Source organism: Mirounga leonina, unplaced genomic scaffold (assembly GCF_011800145.1).
Source record: "Mirounga leonina isolate KUSES-001 unplaced genomic scaffold, KU_Mleo_1.0 Mir_91, whole genome shotgun sequence".
Lineage (NCBI taxonomy): Eukaryota > Metazoa > Chordata > Mammalia > Carnivora > Phocidae > Mirounga > Mirounga leonina.
In genome coordinates, this window is record NW_023270839.1 from 32,157,256 (window position 1) to 32,178,204 (window position 20,949).

Sequence of the window (20,949 nt, forward strand, 5' to 3'; positions counted from 1 at the left end):
GTGCTTGGAAGACGACTGAGGGGCTCCTTAATTTTTTTTCCATACAACATGATGGTGATATTCTTTCAATTTTTGTTGTTGTTGTTATGCTCCCTGGTTTTTGGAGTACATGCAGAAAGAGGAAGTCGCTGCTGAAGTTGTTTTGGAATATGTGAAACAGACAAACAAAAAACGTCCCCAAAAGGCCACAGTAAATTGCTCCTCTTATTGTCCCAAATTGTGTCATGCCCATTGCCAACTAGTAACTGTGGCAGGGATGGGACTATGTTGCTTTATTTAGGTTGGAATTATGCTAATTTGTTTATATTGGAACCACATGCTCCAGTACACAGCCAGGGCAGGGATGTGACGGCTAAGAACAAGGGGTGTTAACCTAGATAAGGGAGAGTGGATAATGGAGAAACTACCACAGGATATGGCACAAGGTCCAGGGTGTGGCCATTGACAAGTCATGGAAACCCCCGGCCCCAAGCAACAATTGCCTTCTCCCTCTGGACAGCTTGGGTTGTAATAAAGCACAGCAACTGCATATTTGCAGCTAAATCTACCTCCTTGTTTCGACGCAAGTCTGGGCTTCAATGACTCCTTCTTGCCATGTTGTTGCCCTCAAGGCGTTGGCTGCTTCCTTCAATTTGTTACCTTGGATGTGCCTCCTTTCTTCAGTGTTTCTTCTGCCTGGCCCTTACTGGTCTTTACTGCACTCACTGAGCCAAAAACACTGGCTGCCACTGGAGAAAACCTTATTTCCATTTCCAAACTGAAAGGAACTGAAGTTTAGTTACTTTGTCCTCTTTTTACTCTCTTTGGGGCTTCTTCGGGCTAAGTTCGGAACTTGCGCCAAGATAGTGGCTGTGCGACCAAACCTCTCTGGGCCATCTCTGCAAAATGATGGCACTGGCTTGATCCGTTTCCAAGAACGCGTCTCGCTGTCCAATTCCGTGGCCCTGAACAGGATTCGCGTGGGAAGAGGTGATTGTAGACTTGGGGGCTTGTGTGAGTGGAGTGTCTGGGTACCTGAAGCCCACAATGCTTTGTACAGTTTGAGGGAGTTTTGACCCTTTTCCTGCATTCTGCTCAGCGACGAATTCGACCAGCTGCACCAACTCCAAGCGCGGACCGAGGTGGCTCGGTCTCCCTTCCCCACGCACGCAGAACGTCCGGGCTCGGCCGAGCGCTGCGTCCGGCGTCCGGCGCTGCTTGGTCAGGAACTGCAGCTTCCAGGGCTCTGCGGCCTCGGGCTGGGTGGCCTGGTTAGCGAACCCAGATGCGCCCGCAGCTGCGTCTCTCTCGCGCCGCTCCGCCGCCCGACGCAGGAGCGGGACAAGCCGGAGGAGGCGCCACGGTGCCTGCCGCCCCGCTCCCGGGGGCACGGACTAGACGCCCTCGGCGGGCGGCCCGGCCCTACTTCGCGGAGTGGCTGCGCGCGTCTCCCGCCCCTCCCCGGCGGCCGCGACTCCGTCCCGCCTCACCCCACCGCGGGCTTTGTCCACCGGCCGCGCGGCGGCCCCTCCCCGTTCCCGCCGGCTCCTCCCCACCCCCTCCGCTGGCCCCACTTCCTCGGCGCAGGCGGCGGGAGCGAGCCGGGGACGAAAGGGTTAACCCGGGGCTCTTCCCGGCGCGGAGGGATCCAGAGCCGAGCCGAGCGCGGTGCTGAGGCCGCCTCAGCGAAAAAAATGTCCGCCTGAGGAGACCCACAAGTTCTATTCGGGGGGACCGCCAGCCCGCCCCGGGAGGAAGGGGCGGCCAGGCCCGAGAGCCGCCTCCCCTGCCCGGATCCGAGAGCTCGCGCGGGGCAAAGTGAGCCGAGCCGCCGGGAGGTGCAAGGGGAAGCCCGAGCCCGCTCTCCCGGCCAAAGTGAACTTTAATCGGGGTGGTTGGATGCGGAGACGGGGCGGCAGGTAATTGCGGAGAGGCGAGCGGGAGGGGCACGCCGTGGCGGGGCTGGGGGCTGAGGGGCGCCGTCGCGTCCCTGCCGGAGCGGAGGCGTCCCCCGCCCGGCGCCCCAACTCCGCGCTCCTTTGTACAGACAGGCGAGCCCGGGGTTCCCTCCAACTTGGGGAGCGGAGTGGGGGCGGAGGCGAGAGTCGCGGGCGGCCAAGGCCCGCGGGCGGCGCGCTCGGCCTGCGCGCCCCGCTCGCCACTCGGCTCCGGCTCCAGGGCGCGCGGGAGAGCAGGCTGCTTCGGCCGCCTCGCCGGGCTCATTGTTCGGCAGGTCTGGGGCTGGCCGGCCGCAGGCAGAGCAGCAAAAGTGGGAGGAGGCCGAGTCCGGGGAGGAGGACGCCCGGCAAGAGCGAGACTAGTTGTCGGGGTTTGTATTTTCTTTTTAAAAACGCCCCTCGCACGCGCGGGGCTTGCTTTCCGACCCCCGGGGCCCGCTGGGGACGTCCGGGCGGCGGCGGCGGCAGACGCGGGCCTGCGAGCGGCGCGTTCCCTGCAACTTGTCAGTTCTATTGTTGCCGAGCCTGTGAGTCACTTCGCATCTCCCCTAGTCGCCGCTCCGCTCGCTGGATGCCCTGTCGCCCCTCACCCCGCCCCTCGAGACCCCCGCCCGGCCGGGCGCCGCGCCGAGCACCCGGCGGCCGCGCGGGGTGGGGGCACCGGGGAGGGGGCAGGGTTGGGCTCGGAAACTTGCGGGAGAGGCGGCGAGTTGCGGGAGCCGCCGCGACGCTCCCTGGCCGCGCGGAGGAACGCGTGGATTCACCGACCCGGCGCGGTGCTGGGCTCTCCTGCCCCCTGCCCGCGCGGCGGTGGGAACGAGTGGGGTGCTGGAAGTCAGCCCACGGCTCTCGCTCCGGCCCTACGCCCCTTTTCATCCCCGCACACACTTTGGGCCTCGGTGGTCTCTCTGAGCCTGTTTCCTCTGCTTTAGGACCCGCTAGAAGTGGCTGAAGATGAATCCCCAGCAGCAGCGCATGGCTGCTATAGGGACCGACAAGGAGCTGAGCGACCTGCTGGACTTCAGTGCGGTATGGAGCTTTCCGCGGCATCTTGGGGTTCTGCTGAGGTTTACAAAAAAAACAACAAAAAGCAAAAAAAGAAAAGGAAAGGAAGGGGGAAAGCGACGTGGAGACTAGGCAGCGTGAACTCCATCTGCTTTGAGCAGTAGTTCTCAGGGCTGGAGTCCAGCTCCCCCAAGTTGGACACCTGAACTTTGATGTAATGTCTAGACTTGCAGATTTAAAACTTTAATGCCAGAGGGGTCATTTGATTTAGCCTGTTAAAAGGAGAACAATGTAACCATGAGCTTTGGTTGAGTCACCCTCTGACCCTGATGATTATTAGGGATTTTGAACTTTATAAGAAGAAAAGAAAATTATTTTTTCTGCACTCCATTTCCTTCCCTAAGAAGTGATAGAATTTATAATATCCGAAAGATGTCAGTTATGAGAAAGCCAGTTAAAGGCTAGAATTTCCAGCCTTTTTGGCTGAACACTTTTAAGTACATGTATATTTATGTGTGTATATGTGTATATATACGTATGTGTATATTTATAAATCTTTTACCATGGGGAGTAATTGAACGACTTAAAAATAGCTGAAACCGAAGGCCTACTGCCTTTATCTCTAAAGGGTTGAATTCCTTTTTTAACTGTTGTTAAGAGTCAGGACCAATACCTACTTCATAAAACTGGGTTATAATGGATCCTTACTCTATGTAGTAGTTTCATTGGATGTGATTCTGATTGTGTGTATTGAATGGTAATGTAAATGTAATGAGATTTCTGTTAGAAAGTGAAGATCATGGACAAAAATTTACAATTTAAACTTAATAATCTTAGATTTTCTCATGTAAGTGACTGGGTTTTGAGAACAGAATATAACCGGTATTTCCAAGTAGCATTAGGAAATAGTATCACTCAGTGTATTTGCTTTTCTGGGTCTGAATGTATATCTTCAATTTTATCTTAACTTCGTTCTGAAATACAGTAACTGATGACTCTTGGTGGGCTTTTGTTTGCAAGGAGTCTAGAAGAATTTCAGGACTAACAGATACATTTGGGTTATTTTGTAGATGTTTTCTCCACCTGTTAATAGTGGGAAAACCAGACCGACGACACTGGGAAGCAGTCAGTTCAGTGGATCAGGTAAGATGATATCTAAAACCAGAAACTCTTATTTTGGTGTTGTGATACCTTTTAGTAGAAAAATATGAAGTATTTTAACATTTTCATGTCATTCTGTAGTGTCCAGTTCAAATTAGAAGCAATTCAGGATCCATTGATATTTCTGAGAATTTAAGTATTGATGTAAATTTTTTCTGTTTTCCATGAATTTTTAAGTTCAGTTTGTTTTGTTTGAGTACAAGGGATTACATCCTGCCTCTGTTTGGACAAGTACCAGAAGAAAACACTCGGTGGTCCATGTGTGGTCTTTTTTTTTTAATGTTTATTTACATATGTGTATTTTTAAATTTTGCTAAAATTTCAGCCTATTAGCATTATTTACATTTGGGTTCTAAAAAATTGGTGAAATAATGTTATTTAATATATGCGTATGAAAAGTGGAATTGAGTCAAATAATTAGTAAGACTTATTTTAGATTGCCGTTTCTTTGGAAGTCTGCAGCAAATTAACAATTTTTAGGACAGTTATTTAAAATGTTAAAAGAATGAATGTTACAAATAAATGAATAGAAAGATTTATTTTCAAATGACATCTATTAGATGACATTAGGATAATGTTTAGAATAAGTTAAATTAGATAACTATTCCTACACTGGTGCTGTGGTTTTTAAATTTACTTTCTGTATATTTATAACTACTTTGCTCCATTATTAACATTTATCCCATATTTCTTAAGTATGAATTTTTTGTTTTTCTAACTTATCTAAACTCATGATTTCGAAAATAAACAGTCCAGAAGCAAGGTCCATTCTAGTGTTCAAAACCTGCAATTTTCTTTTTAACTTAAACTTATTCTTAGTTCTCAAAGATGAAAAAAAAAAAAAATAAAGCCATGGATAGCATCATCTTAAAACCAGCTGTCAAATCCCTGGGCTGAAATTTAGTAATTCCCTCTTTGACCTGTGCTTTTATTTTCCCTAGTAAAATGATTTCTTAAGGTACTATAAGAGCAAAACATCAGGAAAGAAGGAAATGTCATAACTGATAACATCTTATACCACTTCATATTTAAAAAATGTTTCCATTTAAAAATAGTTCACTAACTTAATTTATTAAAATTTATTTTTCATGATAAAATTACAGCTTATGGGTAAAATATAGCATGTTTAACACCTCAAATAAGCAAAATAAAAGCATTCTAGGTTTTAAATATGCTAAAGGCTGATATTTTCCTTATTCAGAAGTATATCATTAAAATGTTAGCCAAACCCCGACTCTACTCTTACCTCCTTCCCATTTACTGGTAATTATTTGAAAATTGTCACTTTTTTGGGGGAGGGTAGAAAAAATTATTAATGTAGAAGGAGGCTGCATTCCTTTCTTTACTACTGTTTTGAGTATATCTCAATTTTTGCAACTAATAATTCATTTCTAGTACTTTCAAATTTAGTTTGTCTGATACATAGTAGATGCTTAGTATACTTCCTTAAATGAGTAGTGACATTGTTGTTTTAGGCTGTTCAAACTTGAATTGTGGAAAATATATTTAACTGATACTCATTGATATCAAGGACATGAACTTCAGAAACTTGCTATTAGAAATACTTTTCTGTTTTTAGAATAAAGGCAATTATATTTTTTTCACTTTTTAAAATTAACGTGTGATTCATGTAGTGTGTAAAACTAAAAAGTATGTGTGAACTTGGTATGTATCATTGTAAGCATGACATTGGAACATTTGTGGGCCTTTGTATCGCATTATGCAAAGGAAAAAATTATTTGTCTATATTGCAGAAATTATATGGTGTTTGATTCTTTGGAGTAGGAAATTTTTAATTTTAAAACTGTTAGATTTGTTACTTGTCCATTGAAAGTTTGAATTTAAACATGTGTTCACTGGACATAGTTATATTTATCTCTGTGGTTTGTTTTAAATTCCAGAAAAAAAAAAAAGCTGTGACCTTTAATAATTAGTGAATGGATTTAAATTTTGGGGAAAGCATAATGGCATAAGTGATTATTTTATATCAGTATATTGGTAGATGTGGTTTTTCTATAGTTAGTTTTTTTATCTTAAAGGAAATGTCCAGAAGAAACTGGTATAGCAATATTATTTATGTACTTGATTGACATCTGAATAATCTTCTGATTTCAAAGGATACATAATATGTCTTAATTTCTGTATATTTGCAGCAATATAAGGAGCTAAAGAGAGCTAAAGATATTTCTTTCGGAGGAGCTGACTTAGAGATTAGAGTTTTCTTGTATTTTGGAGTAACATTGTAAGACCCCAAGCCTTTCCCTCATGAAAGATGTAGTTGTGCAGTATAATTTCCTTTCGTATGTTCTTTTGGAGGAATACTTAATTTAACATTGGGCTTTTTTTGAGAAATAATAGAACAGATGTAGAATTTTTTTAGCTGAAAGCATATATCTTATAGTTTAAAAAAAATGTTTTTTTAAAGTTTTATTCCTAAAACAACTTGTATGATAGCTCACACTTCTTCAAAAGTCATTGGAAAAGATGAGGATGTATTTCTATTACTTGTCTGGAGAAATCTGTTAAATGCTATTTCTTCATTAAGGTGTTAATTTTCTTGCATTATCATAAGACTGAATTTGTCCCTTTTGTATGATAGAGTCTGCGATGTTCTTACAGTGACCTTGAGAGGTGTTTCTCTCTGTAGGAGTTAAAAGTGAGGTACTGTGTTATGTTAGGCGAGTGTATCAGGAGAAAACTTGTTGAAAGGATTGATAAAATGGAAGTAGTTCAGGTGTTTAAATCCACTATTCCCTCCAACTTCAGAGTCTGAGTTTGTAGAACTAAATTGTGGTATTGGGTTTCATTTTTAGTAGTAGTTTGAATGTTTACATGATATCAAAAAATTTCCTTTATTAGTTTTTGAATCCAAGTAGTAAGAGATATTGAAATGGAATGGGTATATTCATTTTGTTTCAAATAATTGTTAGTTTCATATGCAGTTGTAAGAAACAATACAGAGATCCTGTGTACACTTTAGCCAGTTTTCCACAATAGTAGCATCTTGCAAAACTGTAGTGCAATATTAGAACTAGGTTATTGACAGTGATACAGTGAGGATACAAAAACTTCCATTACCATAAGGATCCCTGGTGTTTCCCTTTTATAACTGCATCCACTTCTCAAGTAATTAAAGAAAATCCATGGTAATATTAGTAAATACCTGCTCACCCTATTAAAATACATGGAATAAGCTTTTCAAATTGTTGTGGCATTATTTGTAACATTTGAAAGAAATCAAGAAAGAAAACCAAAATGTTATCAATGAACTGTAATATAGGTAGGAATGGTAATTTTAAATAGAGGGTAAACTAGGTTTGTTCTTTTCATTTAAGGTATTTTAAGGTAATGAGTAGGGTGTGGTTCATAGTGTGTACCTATCAGTATTAAAATTTGTAATAAATATTATGTCTAGTAATACACACTTGTTCAAATTTAGTACTGTTGTTTGAACCATGTTGGACATTTGCTCCTGCCAAGCTGTAGTGATGAATGAGAGTAACTGCAGAGTCAGTAGGCATGTAAAGAAAAATATAATATTTTAGGATAAATATGGTCTGCGGTTAAGTGGCTCATTTAAGGTAAAAGCTAAGTAGCAAAGGAGTCCTTTAGACATAAGCCGTATATGAAAGTATCAACTTGGAAAACAAAAATTAGAGAAAAGATTATAACTGTGAGTATTGTGTGCGTTTTAGAACAGTTCCTGTAGTGTTTCTTTAAGTGGTCATGGCTTATAATGGATTTGGAAAACAATTTGATTAGATGATGAGACTTGTTTGTTGCATATAGTGAGGCATACCTATAAGGAATTTTATTTTTACCTGTTTTCATTAACAATTTAAATATAAATTCAACTTTCTGTCTTTTAGACTGTCCTTTAGTGTCTCTTTTTCTTTGAGTTTTAAAATAATTCTCTTGGAATAGGAAGATAAAGATTTCAACCTTAAACGCAAAAACGGTTGCTTTCACATTTTTAGATTTGAAGGGGACCATTGAGTGGAATCTCTTACTAAAGGCAGATAGTTTTTTCTGTGCTTGAACAATTGGAAATCATGCCTGGAATGTCACTGCCTGCTTAGTGTTGTAGAAGACTTGGTTATAACTCTGGCCATAAGAGAGTAAAGTAACACTATTATAGTCTCTTGGGAAAAAAAAAAAAAAGGCTATTTCTGGACAGTGTGTGGGATACCCTTTTTTTTTAAATCATTAAGATTGCTTTTGGGTATCATTTGAATATATTTTTTTTGGATGAGGTTGTTGCAATTAGAAATCTAATGCTTTTGCGTTTAGGGAATAAAATGAGAAGACAAACATTTAAATGTCAGTTCAAAAGATGAATGAATGACTTTCTTAAATAGTTGAGCCATACGTATCTCAGATTTATCAGTTAATTGCATATTTATTTAGTATCTACTTTGTGCAGTCTGCTATTCTAGGATCTTTTAGGAAGGTGGGAAATGGAGAAGGACATAGACCAAAAAAAGTGTAGGTATTAAATTATCTAGGTAGTACGATAAAATGTAAAATTGTGAGGCATACTTTTATGACATAAAAAAAAATGTCAACAACTGCACATTGATGTAGTTTAAATTGAGTCCGTGAGAATAAAGATGTGTTGAGGAGTCTTAAGGAAACTGGCTTAAGGAAAACTTAGAGATGTTGAAGTTAGAGTTGATTTTTGAAGGAGATATGGAAAATGAATTAGAGAAGAGAACTGGCCTCCCAGATGTGGGGTGGCATGAAAAAAGACCCAGAAATGGGAATTTGACTTGCTCCAAAGGGCTGTACAGTTCAGGGAAAGAGAAACTGGTTTTTATTAATCACCATGCACTCCTGTAGGAGCTCATATTTACATACTATTATCTGAGCCAAACTACGTAACTTCAAATCCAGTCATTGCCACTTATTAGCTGGGGGATCTTGGGTAAATTACTTAACCTCTCTGTGCTTCTGTTTCTTAATCTGTAAAGTAGGACTAAAAATAGTAGCTATCTTCACAGAGTAGTTACGAATATTAACTGAGTTAATACAGGTAAAGCTCCAAGAACAGTGCCTGGCACCTATTTAGCTGTGGTGGAGTGAATTGTTAGCAGTTAGACAGTAGAATAAGGAAAGCATTTTTTCATTCAGGAAGCAAATGTGCTAATCCAAGGGTGAGCTGGTGAAGGTTTGACTTGGTATTAGTATAGAGAGAAGGAAGGAAAAATGCCAGAAAGAAAGAATTGACAGAATTTGAAGAACTGGATTTCTTTAGGTTAAGAGAAATGACTTAAGGTTGCAGTTCTAGCATAACTGGAGTGTGATAGTGCGGGGGGAAATAAAGATGCCGAATTGTTTTGAGCATTTTAAATTTCACACGACTTGGGACTCTTCTAGCTAATATTGGGATTTATGAGAGAAAAGTGCTGGGAGATGAGTTAAAGATGTTGGTTAAAAAAAGGAACAACAGCAGCTCTTTTTTGTTTGTAAAATTAATAGTTATCATTGAAAAGAAAGTTGGAGAACAGAAAAAGCAACAAAGGAAAAAAATACACCCATGATTTCACTGTCCAGAGAAAATTGTTGTTTTGATATATTTCCATTTGGTTTTGTTTTTCCTGTTAGTCCTTTGTTTGTAAAGTTGAGAGCTTAATGATGGTTTCATTTTAAGTCGTGCTTTTTTATTTCACTTAATATTGTGAGCATTTTCCTCATGTACTTGATTCTTTATAAACTTAGTTTGAAACTGTATGAGATTACATGGAATGGATATAGCATAACTTAAAAATTAGTTCTCTCACTGCTTGACATTTAGGGATTTTGTTAATTTGCTTTTTGTTATTATAAGAAATGTGATAGTGAACCTTCTTGTACGTACTATATTTTTATCTACACATTGATTTCCTTTGGATAGGAGATGTAGATTTTGTTTTTTGTGCCTGCAAGTTATAATTAAAGCTAAGAGAGTGAATAAATACCCTTAGGAAAATGAACTCAGAGGGAGATAAATTATCAGGTCAAGGATTGATGTTAAAGGTGGAGTTAGATGTATAAAATTAGTGACTTTGGATAATTATTTAATGTAAAAATACAATTTTATTTGTATATGAATGGAATATAAGATGACATTATGTACAGATTTATATTTGTGTATAAATTGGTTGTGCGGTAACTGGGGGGAATTCCTATCATTCTTTGACCTGTGCCTATTGAAATGGAGTGTAATCTAATTGGACTCTATCAGTGAGAGCACTTGAATTCTTGACTTCTTAAGAGAGGCACTGTAGGATAGTGGGAGGAATTGGGCTCAGGAACCAAACAACTGGAATGGAATCAGTGCTTTGCAGCTTATTAGCTGGGTGGCCTTAGGCAAGTCATTTAAATGATCTGACCATACTTTTCTTTTTTGTGAAAAGTGTACGATACTGCCTACCTTCAGAATCTTTATGAGGATCAAATAAGATTATCTTTATACTTCTGCCACACAGCAGCTTCAAAAATGGTAGCTGCTGGGGGTGCCTGGGTGGTCCAGTTGGTTAATCATCTGACTCTTGATTTTGGCTCAGGACATGATCTCAGGGTGGTGGGATTGAGCCCTGTGTCTGGCTCCGTGCTGGGTGTGGGGTCTGCTTAGAATTCTCTCTCCCTCTTCCTCTGCCCCGTCCACTCTTAGGTATTACTAATGATAATATTAATAAATAGCAGTAATACTTAGGACCAGCTTTATTGGCAATGTTTATTGAACTATTATTATATACTAGGTGCTATGCTAGTGGTGGTGGAGGTGAGGAAATGCCCCCACAAGGGCAACATATCAAAGTTACTTTTCAGTGCCATAAAATTATATGTATTGTCAGAAGTCTAAGAAGAAATCAGGCAGTAGTTTTTTAAATTAAAAAAAGTTTTTTGGGGGCGCCTGGGTGGCTCAGTCGTTGAGTATCTGCCTTCGGCTCAGGTCATGATCCCAAGGTCCTGGGATCAAGCCCTGCATCCAGCTCCCTGCTCGGCGGGAAGTCTGCTTCTCCCTCTCCCACTCCCCCAGCTTGTGTTCCCTCTCTCACTGTGTCTCTGTCAAATAAATAAAATCTTAAAAAAAAAAACTTTTCCCCCCTAGGAGAGTAGCTTTGAAAGGGCACCATACACCTAAGAACCTTACCTTTTTTTTTCTTTTGCAGTTTATTTCTTCTTAATACTACTGTTTTGTAGGTTAGATATTATATAGTGCAGAATGGTGGACAGAAATGTGTACAGCTTTTGAAAACCCTCTTCCATGCTTAGGCATTGCCACTTGGATGTAGTATTTTCTCCATATTCTCTCTCTAGCTACCTGAAATTCTTTCTGGAATGAAATGTAGACTAAATAAATAAGTAAAATAAAAATTATGTGACCTGAGAGGATAGAATAGCTGGGAGACAGGTTGGAGAGAATGTTAAGAGTCTCTAGAGTAGAGCTTCTCCAATTTTTTCTTAATAGCAGAGGAGAGGGAACATAAACTCCCTTGGTAGCCTGAAGCAACACATTGCAAGTGAGCAGAAGAAATCTTACCTTAAAAATTTATGTGCATTTTACTTTCTACTCCCAAACACAAATGTATTTGTTGTAATATAAATATGTTTTAATTAATCATTGAGTAAAACTGAGGTTCTGAGAACGTGCATCGTGGTTAGTGTGTAACATTGCCTTCCACCTGCTTTGTATCTTTGGGGTTAGGGGCAAAGGTGGAGTGGGATGCAGGCCTATATTATCTTTTCTTTAGTGAGAAGCCCAGCTCTAGAGCTTATTATTCAGCTGTTTTTATTTGTGGATCTTCTCTTGCTCCCACAGAAGTCTATGAAAAAGGATCATTACATTAGGGGGCAAATGGGTTTTGGTAGGGAGGAAATTGTTATTCCATAAAGCACAGAGAAATTTGTTAGTAATGTCACTTGTTTTCTGTTTCCAGCCAGATCATCCTGTAATTTCTTAACATGCCCATGGCGTGAGAAGAAAATGTATATTTTTATAGAGAGGCTTTGGGTTTTTTTTGTTGTTGTTTGAAATGTGCTCTGGTGTGTTCCAGGTTAAAAATGTGCTTTCATAAAGACCATGGTGAGTCATCCAAGCTACTCTAAGCTGATTGGGGACATAAAGATCATATTTAAAGATCATACTGAAATGTAAACAGATTGGGGATTGGTTGCTAATTTTTATTGTATTGGGTAGTGACTCAGTGATGAAAATTTCAAAATAAAATAATAAAACAACTTAAAGATAAGGTACAGGATAGAAGAGATTACTTTTTTTTTTTTTGAAAACAACCACTACCATACCTTACCATGTTTTTGGCTATTAAAAATGTTGGCTGAAGGTGTCATTTTGTCAGATCTGTTTTAGGTGCTAGGAAAGTGCCTGAATTTGAACTGAGGGAGTTCTCTGAATTTGAAAGATTATTCTAGTTACCCAAGGGAAGTCTCTTTGGAAACCTCCCTCAAAAATTGTGGTTTATTTTCTTCCGGTGGTATTGCCAGGGAGCCATTGTGAGGCTTTGAAATGAGCAGGATCAACTCACGATTACTATTCTACCACTTCATTGATGGTTAATGTAGAGAACACAGGTTGAATTTAATATGATCACGCAGCTCCAGTCAATGAGCAAATGCGCTCCTGCTCTCAGCAAGAGTTGTGAGTAGTGGTGGAGCACCGCAGGGATCCTTGCTAGGAGGGAATTACAGTCATCAAGCTTCTCAGTCCTTGAGACATATGTTGTTTTGAGGTTGTTGAGGATAAATAAAAGGTTTGCTGTACCACTAGAGAGGAAAAAATGCTAGGCTTCACTTTGAATTTATGGCAGAAGCATGGTTTGGCCACAAGTTAATTTAGAGAATCTGAGTTTGTGTGGGTCCTCAAATAGCAAAAACCTGAGTTAGCAGGTCCTCTTAGGTTTTTGCTATTTGGAAGCCCTACTGTATCTAGCTGACTTTGTCATCTAGTCAGAGGCCCTTTTCCTGTCTGCTTGGCATTGACATGCTAAAGGTTTTAGAAAATGTTTTTCAGTGTTGGTCCCAATTTAGAATAAAGTTTAAGGGGGATAGTTGTTTCATGTTCATTCTCTTGGTGGGAACTTATAGACAGCTTGAATTGATTATGCCTTTCTATAAGTAGGCAAGTAATTAGAGCCATTTCAAGACCGTACGAAATATCCTAAATGTCTCTTGTCTAAGCATCAGCTAGTTCTTTTTATTCTAGGGGATGGCATAATTAATTATTATATGTCAAGATCACCTTTTAGCTGCCACAGGTCCACAATCTCTGATCTGCGATTTTGAAATCCAAAAAAGTCTGAATCAAAATTTTTCCTTTAAATTCAGCATACATTGTTTTAGTGGCAAAATCTGATCTTATCTGAAGGGAGGCCATTGACAGTTTGTTTTCCTAGTTGTTTTATGGTTACCAGATGCTGGCAGTGATTTGTAATGTATGGTATGTGCACTGTATTTCTTTCTTAAATTTGAAAAAGTGAATTCTAAAATCCACCTGTCCTCATGGATTTTTGAAAAGGTAAAAAGGTTTTATAGACCCCCCTCTTGTATGTGTCTCCCAGGTCTTATTTACAACTCAAAATAAGAATTTCTTTTTTTGGACTAAAAGTCTAGACTAGAGAATTTATTATTTTAAATACAGGAAAAATAATGGTGGTAAACTTGTTAACATAAAGGAAATTCTTCTTGGAATTTGACTTTTCAGGCTGAGCTTTGTGTTTGAATATTTTCGCCAGTACATTGATTTAGGGAATCAATTTCTATTTTGAGGAGGGATACACTTTTTCATCTTTTGGGCCAAGGAGTGTACCGATATTTCCCTGGTTAGTTTGCATGGGAAATTTCAGGGTGCTAACAGGAGATATATTTAATATAGATACATAAACCGAAGTAAGAGTAATTTTATATATATAATATGTAAAACTAGTACTATATGATCATTTTCAAAAGGAAGCCTCAACCCTGACCATACCATACCCACTTTTATGCCTGAGAGCAAATGGAGAAGAGAATCCTAGCAAGTTATCTTCATGAAGAAAAGGAGGAGCTAAGATACAGTTTTGTGTGGGACAGATAACAAAACTGGTCTTCGATAATTTAATTAATTAAATTTTTAATTTTTTTATTAGAGCACAAGCAGGGGGAAGGAGGGGCAGAGGGAAAAGCAGATTCTCTGTGAGCAGAGAGCCCGATGTGGGGCTTGATCTTAGGACCCTGGGATCATGACCTGAGCCGAAGGCAGACGCTTAACCTACTGAGCCACCCAGGCACCCACAGTCTTTGGTAATTTTATTCTCTTCTTTTATATTGGTTAAAAGTTTTCATAGATTCGTACGTAGCATGATGTTTATTCCTGCAATATACTTATTAAGGGCATCTTCATTGCAAACATATTGTGATTCTAATGGATGTATGAAATTTTCCTCCATAACCTCTCATTGGCTCATTCCTACTATTTTTTTTTTTTTTTAAAGATTTTATTTTTATTTAATCATGAGAGACAGAGACAGAGAGAGAGAGGCAGAGGGAGAAGCAGGCTCCCAAGGAGCAGGAAGCCCGGTGCGGGACTCGATCCCAGGACCCTGAGATCATGACCTGAGCCGAAGGCAGACGCTCAACCATCTGAGCCACCCAGGCGCCCGTGGCTCATTCCTACTATTGATAAAAACTATGAAAAGTAGCTACGAAACTAGTTTGCTGGATATGTTTTGAGGGGCATGCCAATTGGCCATTCAGACTCTGGTTGCCTTGCCAACCTGTTCCCTTGTGTGTTCCCAGTGGTGCTGTCTCAAGAACCATGAGTACTTAAACAAGAACCATGAATACTTAAAAGAAATAAGCTCAATTAAATAAATAGATTAAATAATAAATAATTGAATAATTAAATCTGCTTAAAGTTAGTAGGGGTTTGAGATTCTCTGCTGTAGGAACACAGAACAGGTCATACAGCCAAGGTCTCTCTTGCCTTCATATTTATATAATCTCTCTTGTAGTGCTGCAGTGAACAGACTCTGAGTTTGACTGTGGAGGCTTGCTAGACAAGTTGTATAGTAGTAGCTCTTTGCCCAGTGAATGACTGAAGGAAGGAGTCGTCTTACTGTTGGAAAAAAATCAGTAATGATAAAAGTATTTTGTAAATATTTACTCATACACTGTTTTCTTCATAATTCTTATAGGAAATTGGTAACTTCATTTTGCAGAGGAAATAGAGAAGTCAACAGTGATACACATTTGCCTGTGGTTTCTTATTGCCCCTCAGAAGTAGCAAACTAATGAGTTGTAGTTGCACCTGCACTGATACCAATCTACACCAGGGCAAGGTTTGTCTTGAGGAAGAATTTAATATCTCTAGAAATCTTTAAATTTTGTTGTAACAGGTGGCTTAAATGGTGTAATGTTGATATTCTCCACAAGAAAGTGCTTCAGAATTTATTTTTATTAGAAAGAAAGCAATAATCAAAGCCTTTATACAATAAAACTTCTAAAAAAGTATTCGAAGATATTAAATATAAATAGCTACAACCTGAAATGTCTTTAGGAGAGTGTAATTCTTGTGTATGGTTCTTATTGTCCAGCTGTCATCAGACTTTGTGCCTTGGGAAGAAGGTGAAATTTGATAGTAGTAAGATACTGGAATATTCACAGTTATTATTTAGTTGAGTCCTAGGAAAGAATGGTTGCTTCATAGTATGGAAAATTCTTTATTTTCACTTTCCCATTTTCAAAGATTTAGTGTTTGGTTATAAAGGCAAGTAAAAGCAGATGGAAAATAGTTATTCCAAGGGTAATTTAAAAGCGTTATTAAACATACAGAAGAGATCTTCAAATTTAATTTTGGGAACAGAACTTTCAATGCATTAAAATGAAGAGACTTATGCTAACTCTTATAGTATTGAATGGTGCTGATTAGTCCATTTTGTATTTTTATTTATTTAAAAGTAGACTAGGCTTTCATTTTGTCGAAGGGCATCTATAGATATTTGAAAGAGCACCTAGTAATACCCGGTTGTTTGTCATTGGTCTTTGTAGGATGGTTTATTTACATTTAAGGTGGTGGGGAATAGAGACACATTGTTGTATATCGGAAAGAAGAAGGGTTTGGAGTCACAAAGTTTTGGTTCATTGTTGGCTTTATCATTTACTAGATCTGTAATCTTAGGGCATTAACCTGTTTATCTTATGTGTAAAATGAGGAAAATAAAAATACTGCCTTAAGGGGTTGTGATAGTGATCAAGTTAAGTAATTTTTAAGGAAATTCTTTTCTAAAATGTGGACACTTACAGTTCTGTACAAATAGTGGTTGCCTTATGTTAGGTGGCATCGCAACTCTTGAAAGGATTCTAAGCTCACAGGTATAGATGGAGAGAATGTGCAAAACTCTAACATTTCTGACAATCACTTATTGAAGATTACGTCAGGTGATTGAGAGGTAAGGAACTCCTTATGGTAGTTAATGCTCAAAATTTCTAAATTCTTCAAATGAATTCTTTCTCTTTTTGGTTAAATGGGGGACGGTAAGACAGAAAAGTAAGATTCTCATGCATATTCTTTGGTAGAACTCTTAATTATATCCCAAACCCTAGAGCCCCAAAATTAGTATCCCTGAATCCTTTATTCTCAGCTTAGTTGTTTTAAATGCTTGTTGAGGATCTCTTGTAGTGACAAGGTTAATCCCAGGCTTAAGTAGGTATGACAGCTGAATGGTTCTTAGGAATAGGCTGCTTTTGCTTTGTTTGATGAGCAGTAATCCGAACAAAATTTTAGTGTGAGTAAGAGTTAACATTTTAAAGATTTAAAAGTACGGGTGCTAGTGGCCTTGATATATTCCCAAGTGAGGACAAGAGGTTGCAAGGATGAGGTTAGGAAATGCAATCGGAACTCGCATCTACTATATGCCTGTGCTTGAAGCAGGAAGGGCTCAGTCTTATCCATAAATGACAAAGGTATCAGGGTTCTGAGCTGTCTGATGATGCTACTGTTTCTGGGTGTGTGATTAGGGAAGATGAGGGCTTCCCCAGGCCCTAATACTGCTTTCCACTTAGTGTGCTTGTCTGGCTATATAAAACACCTGGCTCACCTGTTACTGGGAAATACTGAGGCTTTCCCTGACTCTTTGTATGTATGTGTTTGTGGGATTGTGTTTAGAATTTTTCACTTTATTTTAAAGGAGGAAATCAAATTTAAACTTCATAGAACCCAGCGCCAGTTGGCCTATTAGGGTGGTTTTGTTGGAGGTCTGTGAACTTGTGGGCTCCATAGGAGCCATTTGCTAATTATTCTTCAGGATAAGACAATGACTGGGTTTGGGTTATAGCATGATTTGACAGCCACTTAACTGGCGTCAAGAAAGTTTTGAGGCCTTCTGTCTCTGCATCTCCCATTGTAAGAATTCCTAATCCTTCCTTGAAAGATCTATATTAAATTGCAATGATGTGAGAGTAGATGGTAGTTGAGACAGCAAAACGAGGGACCTTCAGGAATGGAGATTGAGGGTTTCTGAATATAACTTCTCTGCACCCGGGGGCCAGGTGAAATAGCATATTTTTTTTCATATGTAATTGATGGCTTCTGCATGCCTGCTGTCAGCTCTGATCTGGTACTTCACTGCTAGACATTGCAGTGGTCTCCTTACTGGGGCTCCTTGTGTCCATTTGCTCTCTTCTCCAGTCTTAGTCTGCTAAGCTGCCATAACAAAATACCACAGACTGGGTGACTTAAACAATAGCAGTTTATTTTCTTACAGTTCTGGAAGTTGGAAGTCTGAGCCCAGCATGGTCAGGTTCTGGTACTCTTCCTGGATTGCAGATGGCTGCCTTCTTGTTGTGTTCTCACATAGCCTTTCCTTAATGTGTATGGAGAGGGGTTGTAGGAGAGAACACTCTATGGTGTCTTTTCTTACAAGGAAACATCTCATCATAGCATTCCCACTCTTATGACCTCCTCTAACCCTGATTATCTCCCGAAGGCCTCACCTCCAAATACCACCTTCTGTAGATGAATTCTGGGGGGGAAAAAGTCCATAACACAATAGTCATATTTTTTAAACATTTTCCTACTGTGACTCATGTCAGATTTGTTCCCTGTTGGCTATCAAAACAATCAAAAGGGGGAACCTTGGTGGTTCAGTCGGTTAAGCTTCTGACTCTTGATTGCAACTCAGGTCATGATCTCAGGGTTGTGAGATCGAGCCCGGAGTCGGGCTCTGTGCTGGGCGTGGAACTTGCTTAAGATTCTCTCTCTCGGGGCGCCTGGGTGGCTAAGTCGGTTAAGCGTCTGCCTTCGGCTCAAGTCATGATCCAGGGGTCCTGGGATCGAGCCCCACATCGGGCTCTCTGCTCAGCAGGGAGCCTGCTTCTCTCTCTCCCTCCGCTGCTCCCCCTGCTTGTATTCTCTCTCTCTGTGTCAAATAAATAAAATCTTTAAAAAAAAAAAGATTCTCTCCCTCTGCCCCCTCCCCAAAATAAATAAATAAAATCTTAAACAAACAAAAGAATCAAGAGTCTCCCCTTGGCATTTAAGTTCTTTCATAATCTGATAGGAACTTGCCTTAGTTTTATAGACACTACTTCCCACTCTGAATTGTATGGTTCAGTTACACTGGTCTCCTATCTAACCTCTTGCCTTTAGTTATTCTTTTCTCCCAAACTGGAATACCTTCTTGCCATTCTTTTTTTTTTTTAAATTTTATTTATTTATTTGACAGAGAGAGACACAGCGAGAGAGGGAACACAAGCAGGGGGAGTGGGAGAGGGAGAAGCATTCTTGCCATTCTTGTGCCATTTGAACCTCCTTTCCTTTATGAAATCTTTTCCAGCCATTTCTAGTCACAATTTTGTAAAAGTGTTGCTTCTGGATATTTTAAAGACTTTTGGGTAAAGGATTTCTTTTTTTGCTCCTGAAGGCAAAGCTAGGGTCAGTATGGCAGGTGGGGCCAGTCGATTTTGAGACCAACCAGTTATTGTAGCTGGACAGTCTCTTGAGTCTAACCATGTAGTTTAAAAGAAGACTGAAGCCTACTTCTGTTGAATACTGAACATAGGATTTCTGTTTGTAGGAGTTGAACTCGGTGTTCCGAGTTCTTTTTTGCCTAAAATTCTTTAGAATACTGTCCTTTTTAAAAAAAATTATATGTATGTTAGCCAGGTTATAAACTCCATGAAAGCAAAGATAGTGTTTTATGTTTGTATTTCTGCAAAGTACCTTGCTTTGGGGTCAGTAAACACCTGGTGACTGACTGTTTTTAGATTTGGAGATGTTTGATAGGTAGGTGGAAAGAAAGATTAAATTCCCTAAGTTAAATTTCCTAGATTAGGTTTCCTTTATTGCGTTTTTCTTTTCTAGCATCAGCTGCACGGAGAGGTTTTTAGGAAGCACTGAACTTGTATGGATTAGCTGATTGGAGACCTGGGGTGTTTATTTGTTAGAATGTTTCACCTGTTCTCTTATTTCTTCTGAAAAGATCTTATCCCATCCAGGACTCCACATTTAAATATCAGGGATGAGCAGGAAGTGTCCAAGTGGTAAAGTCATGAGGTTGTATGTGAATATATCTGCCTCTACCAAACCATAGCCAGCCCTTGCTCTGAGAAGCAAAGAGAAGTGATAGTTTCATAGTGTTCTCTTTTCACAAGGTATGTGTCATTACATTCTTTAGTATTGTCAGCTTGTGGGGAGAATGGCTTGTCTGATGCTGGGATTGATCAGGTAGAGGAGATCTGTTGTATGAGGTCTATAGGAAACATTTTATCACGGTCTGGAAACCAGTAGATAGCCAAAACCTTGGAAGTGGTGTTTCCCTAAGACAATGCTGAGTTTCGGTAGTTGGGTTGAGCCATGGAAGAGAGGTTATATGATCTAGCGTTACAGTAGTTGTGGGGAAACATCCATAAGGGCAGAAAAAGATGATCTTATTTAATGGAATGGAGTCCATCACCTGCTTAATTTGTGATAGAAAGGTGAACCACCATCTTTTACTAAATGTTTCCTGGTTTTTTTTTTAAAGATTTATTTATTTATTTTAGAGAGAGAGAGCTGGAGCAGGAGGGGGAGAGGGGGAGAGAGAATCTCAAGTAGACTCCGTACCTAGCGCAGAGCCAGAACAGGGCTCAATCTCATGATCCCGAGATCACCATCTGAGCTGAAACCAAGAGTTGGACACTTAATTGACTGCGCCACCCAGGAGCCCCTAAATGTTTCTAAATCATCTTCAGTTGGAGATTTTGGGGCTAAAGCTGCTTTTGTCTACTGTAGAAAAATATGTCATCTACATATTTTGAAGTTAGCTTGTAGATCTAGACATGGTATCTTTTATCTTTTTTTTTAAACTAGGAATTGAGTTGATCACTCTGATGTAATTTGGAACCAAAATGTTACCCTGGTATGTGGAATTTGGAAAAAGCTTGTTTTGAGGGAAGCATCAATTGAAGGTTAAGGAGTTTTGTGAGGAGAGATCTAGGGCTGTATCAAGCTGGAGATGTGATCTGTGTGATAAAGATAGTAAAAATTCTCATCTCAGTAATCTACCTCAGAACAGAATTTCTCCATTATAAGCTTCTCACTTACTTAAAGCCACTTTATCTGATTTGTTGCCTGCTAGAATACTCCTTTACATGACTCAGGTCTCATATAGCTTACCTCTTCAATATGTAGAATATGTTTTCTTGTATAGTTTAATAGAGTGGTTTTTTATTTCAAACAGTAATTTCATTGCTTGTAAAACTCACAGATTTCTGAGATGCCACCTTTACAGACTTATGGTTGATTTTTCTCTCAAAGTGCCCATTTGCTCCCTGTGAAAGGAGCAGGTTTGCATTTATTCAGTGAATCTAAGATGAGATAATTGGTATT

At 39.8% G+C, this 20,949-nt stretch overlaps 1 protein-coding gene across 6 annotated transcripts in view; it reads left to right on the plus strand.

Annotated features, from left to right (window-relative positions):
- The first annotated feature begins 1,630 nt into the window (after positions 1-1,630).
- Positions 1,631-20,949, plus strand: part of TCF12 (transcription factor 12) — a 374,492-nt gene continuing 355,173 nt past the window's right edge. For 2 of the 6 annotated variants that reach the window (XM_034994348.1, XM_034994345.1), the window contains exons 1-3: positions 1,633-1,898; positions 2,870-2,966; positions 4,013-4,085. In XM_034994348.1, coding sequence (XP_034850239.1) covers positions 2,892-2,966; positions 4,013-4,085 — 148 coding nt within the window. In that variant the 5' untranslated portion in view covers positions 1,633-1,898; positions 2,870-2,891. Of the gene's footprint in view, positions 1,899-2,869; positions 2,967-4,012; positions 4,086-20,949 lie in introns of those variants that run through there. The other 4 variants (XM_034994346.1, XM_034994344.1, XM_034994347.1 and 1 more) reach the window with 4 other exon arrangements.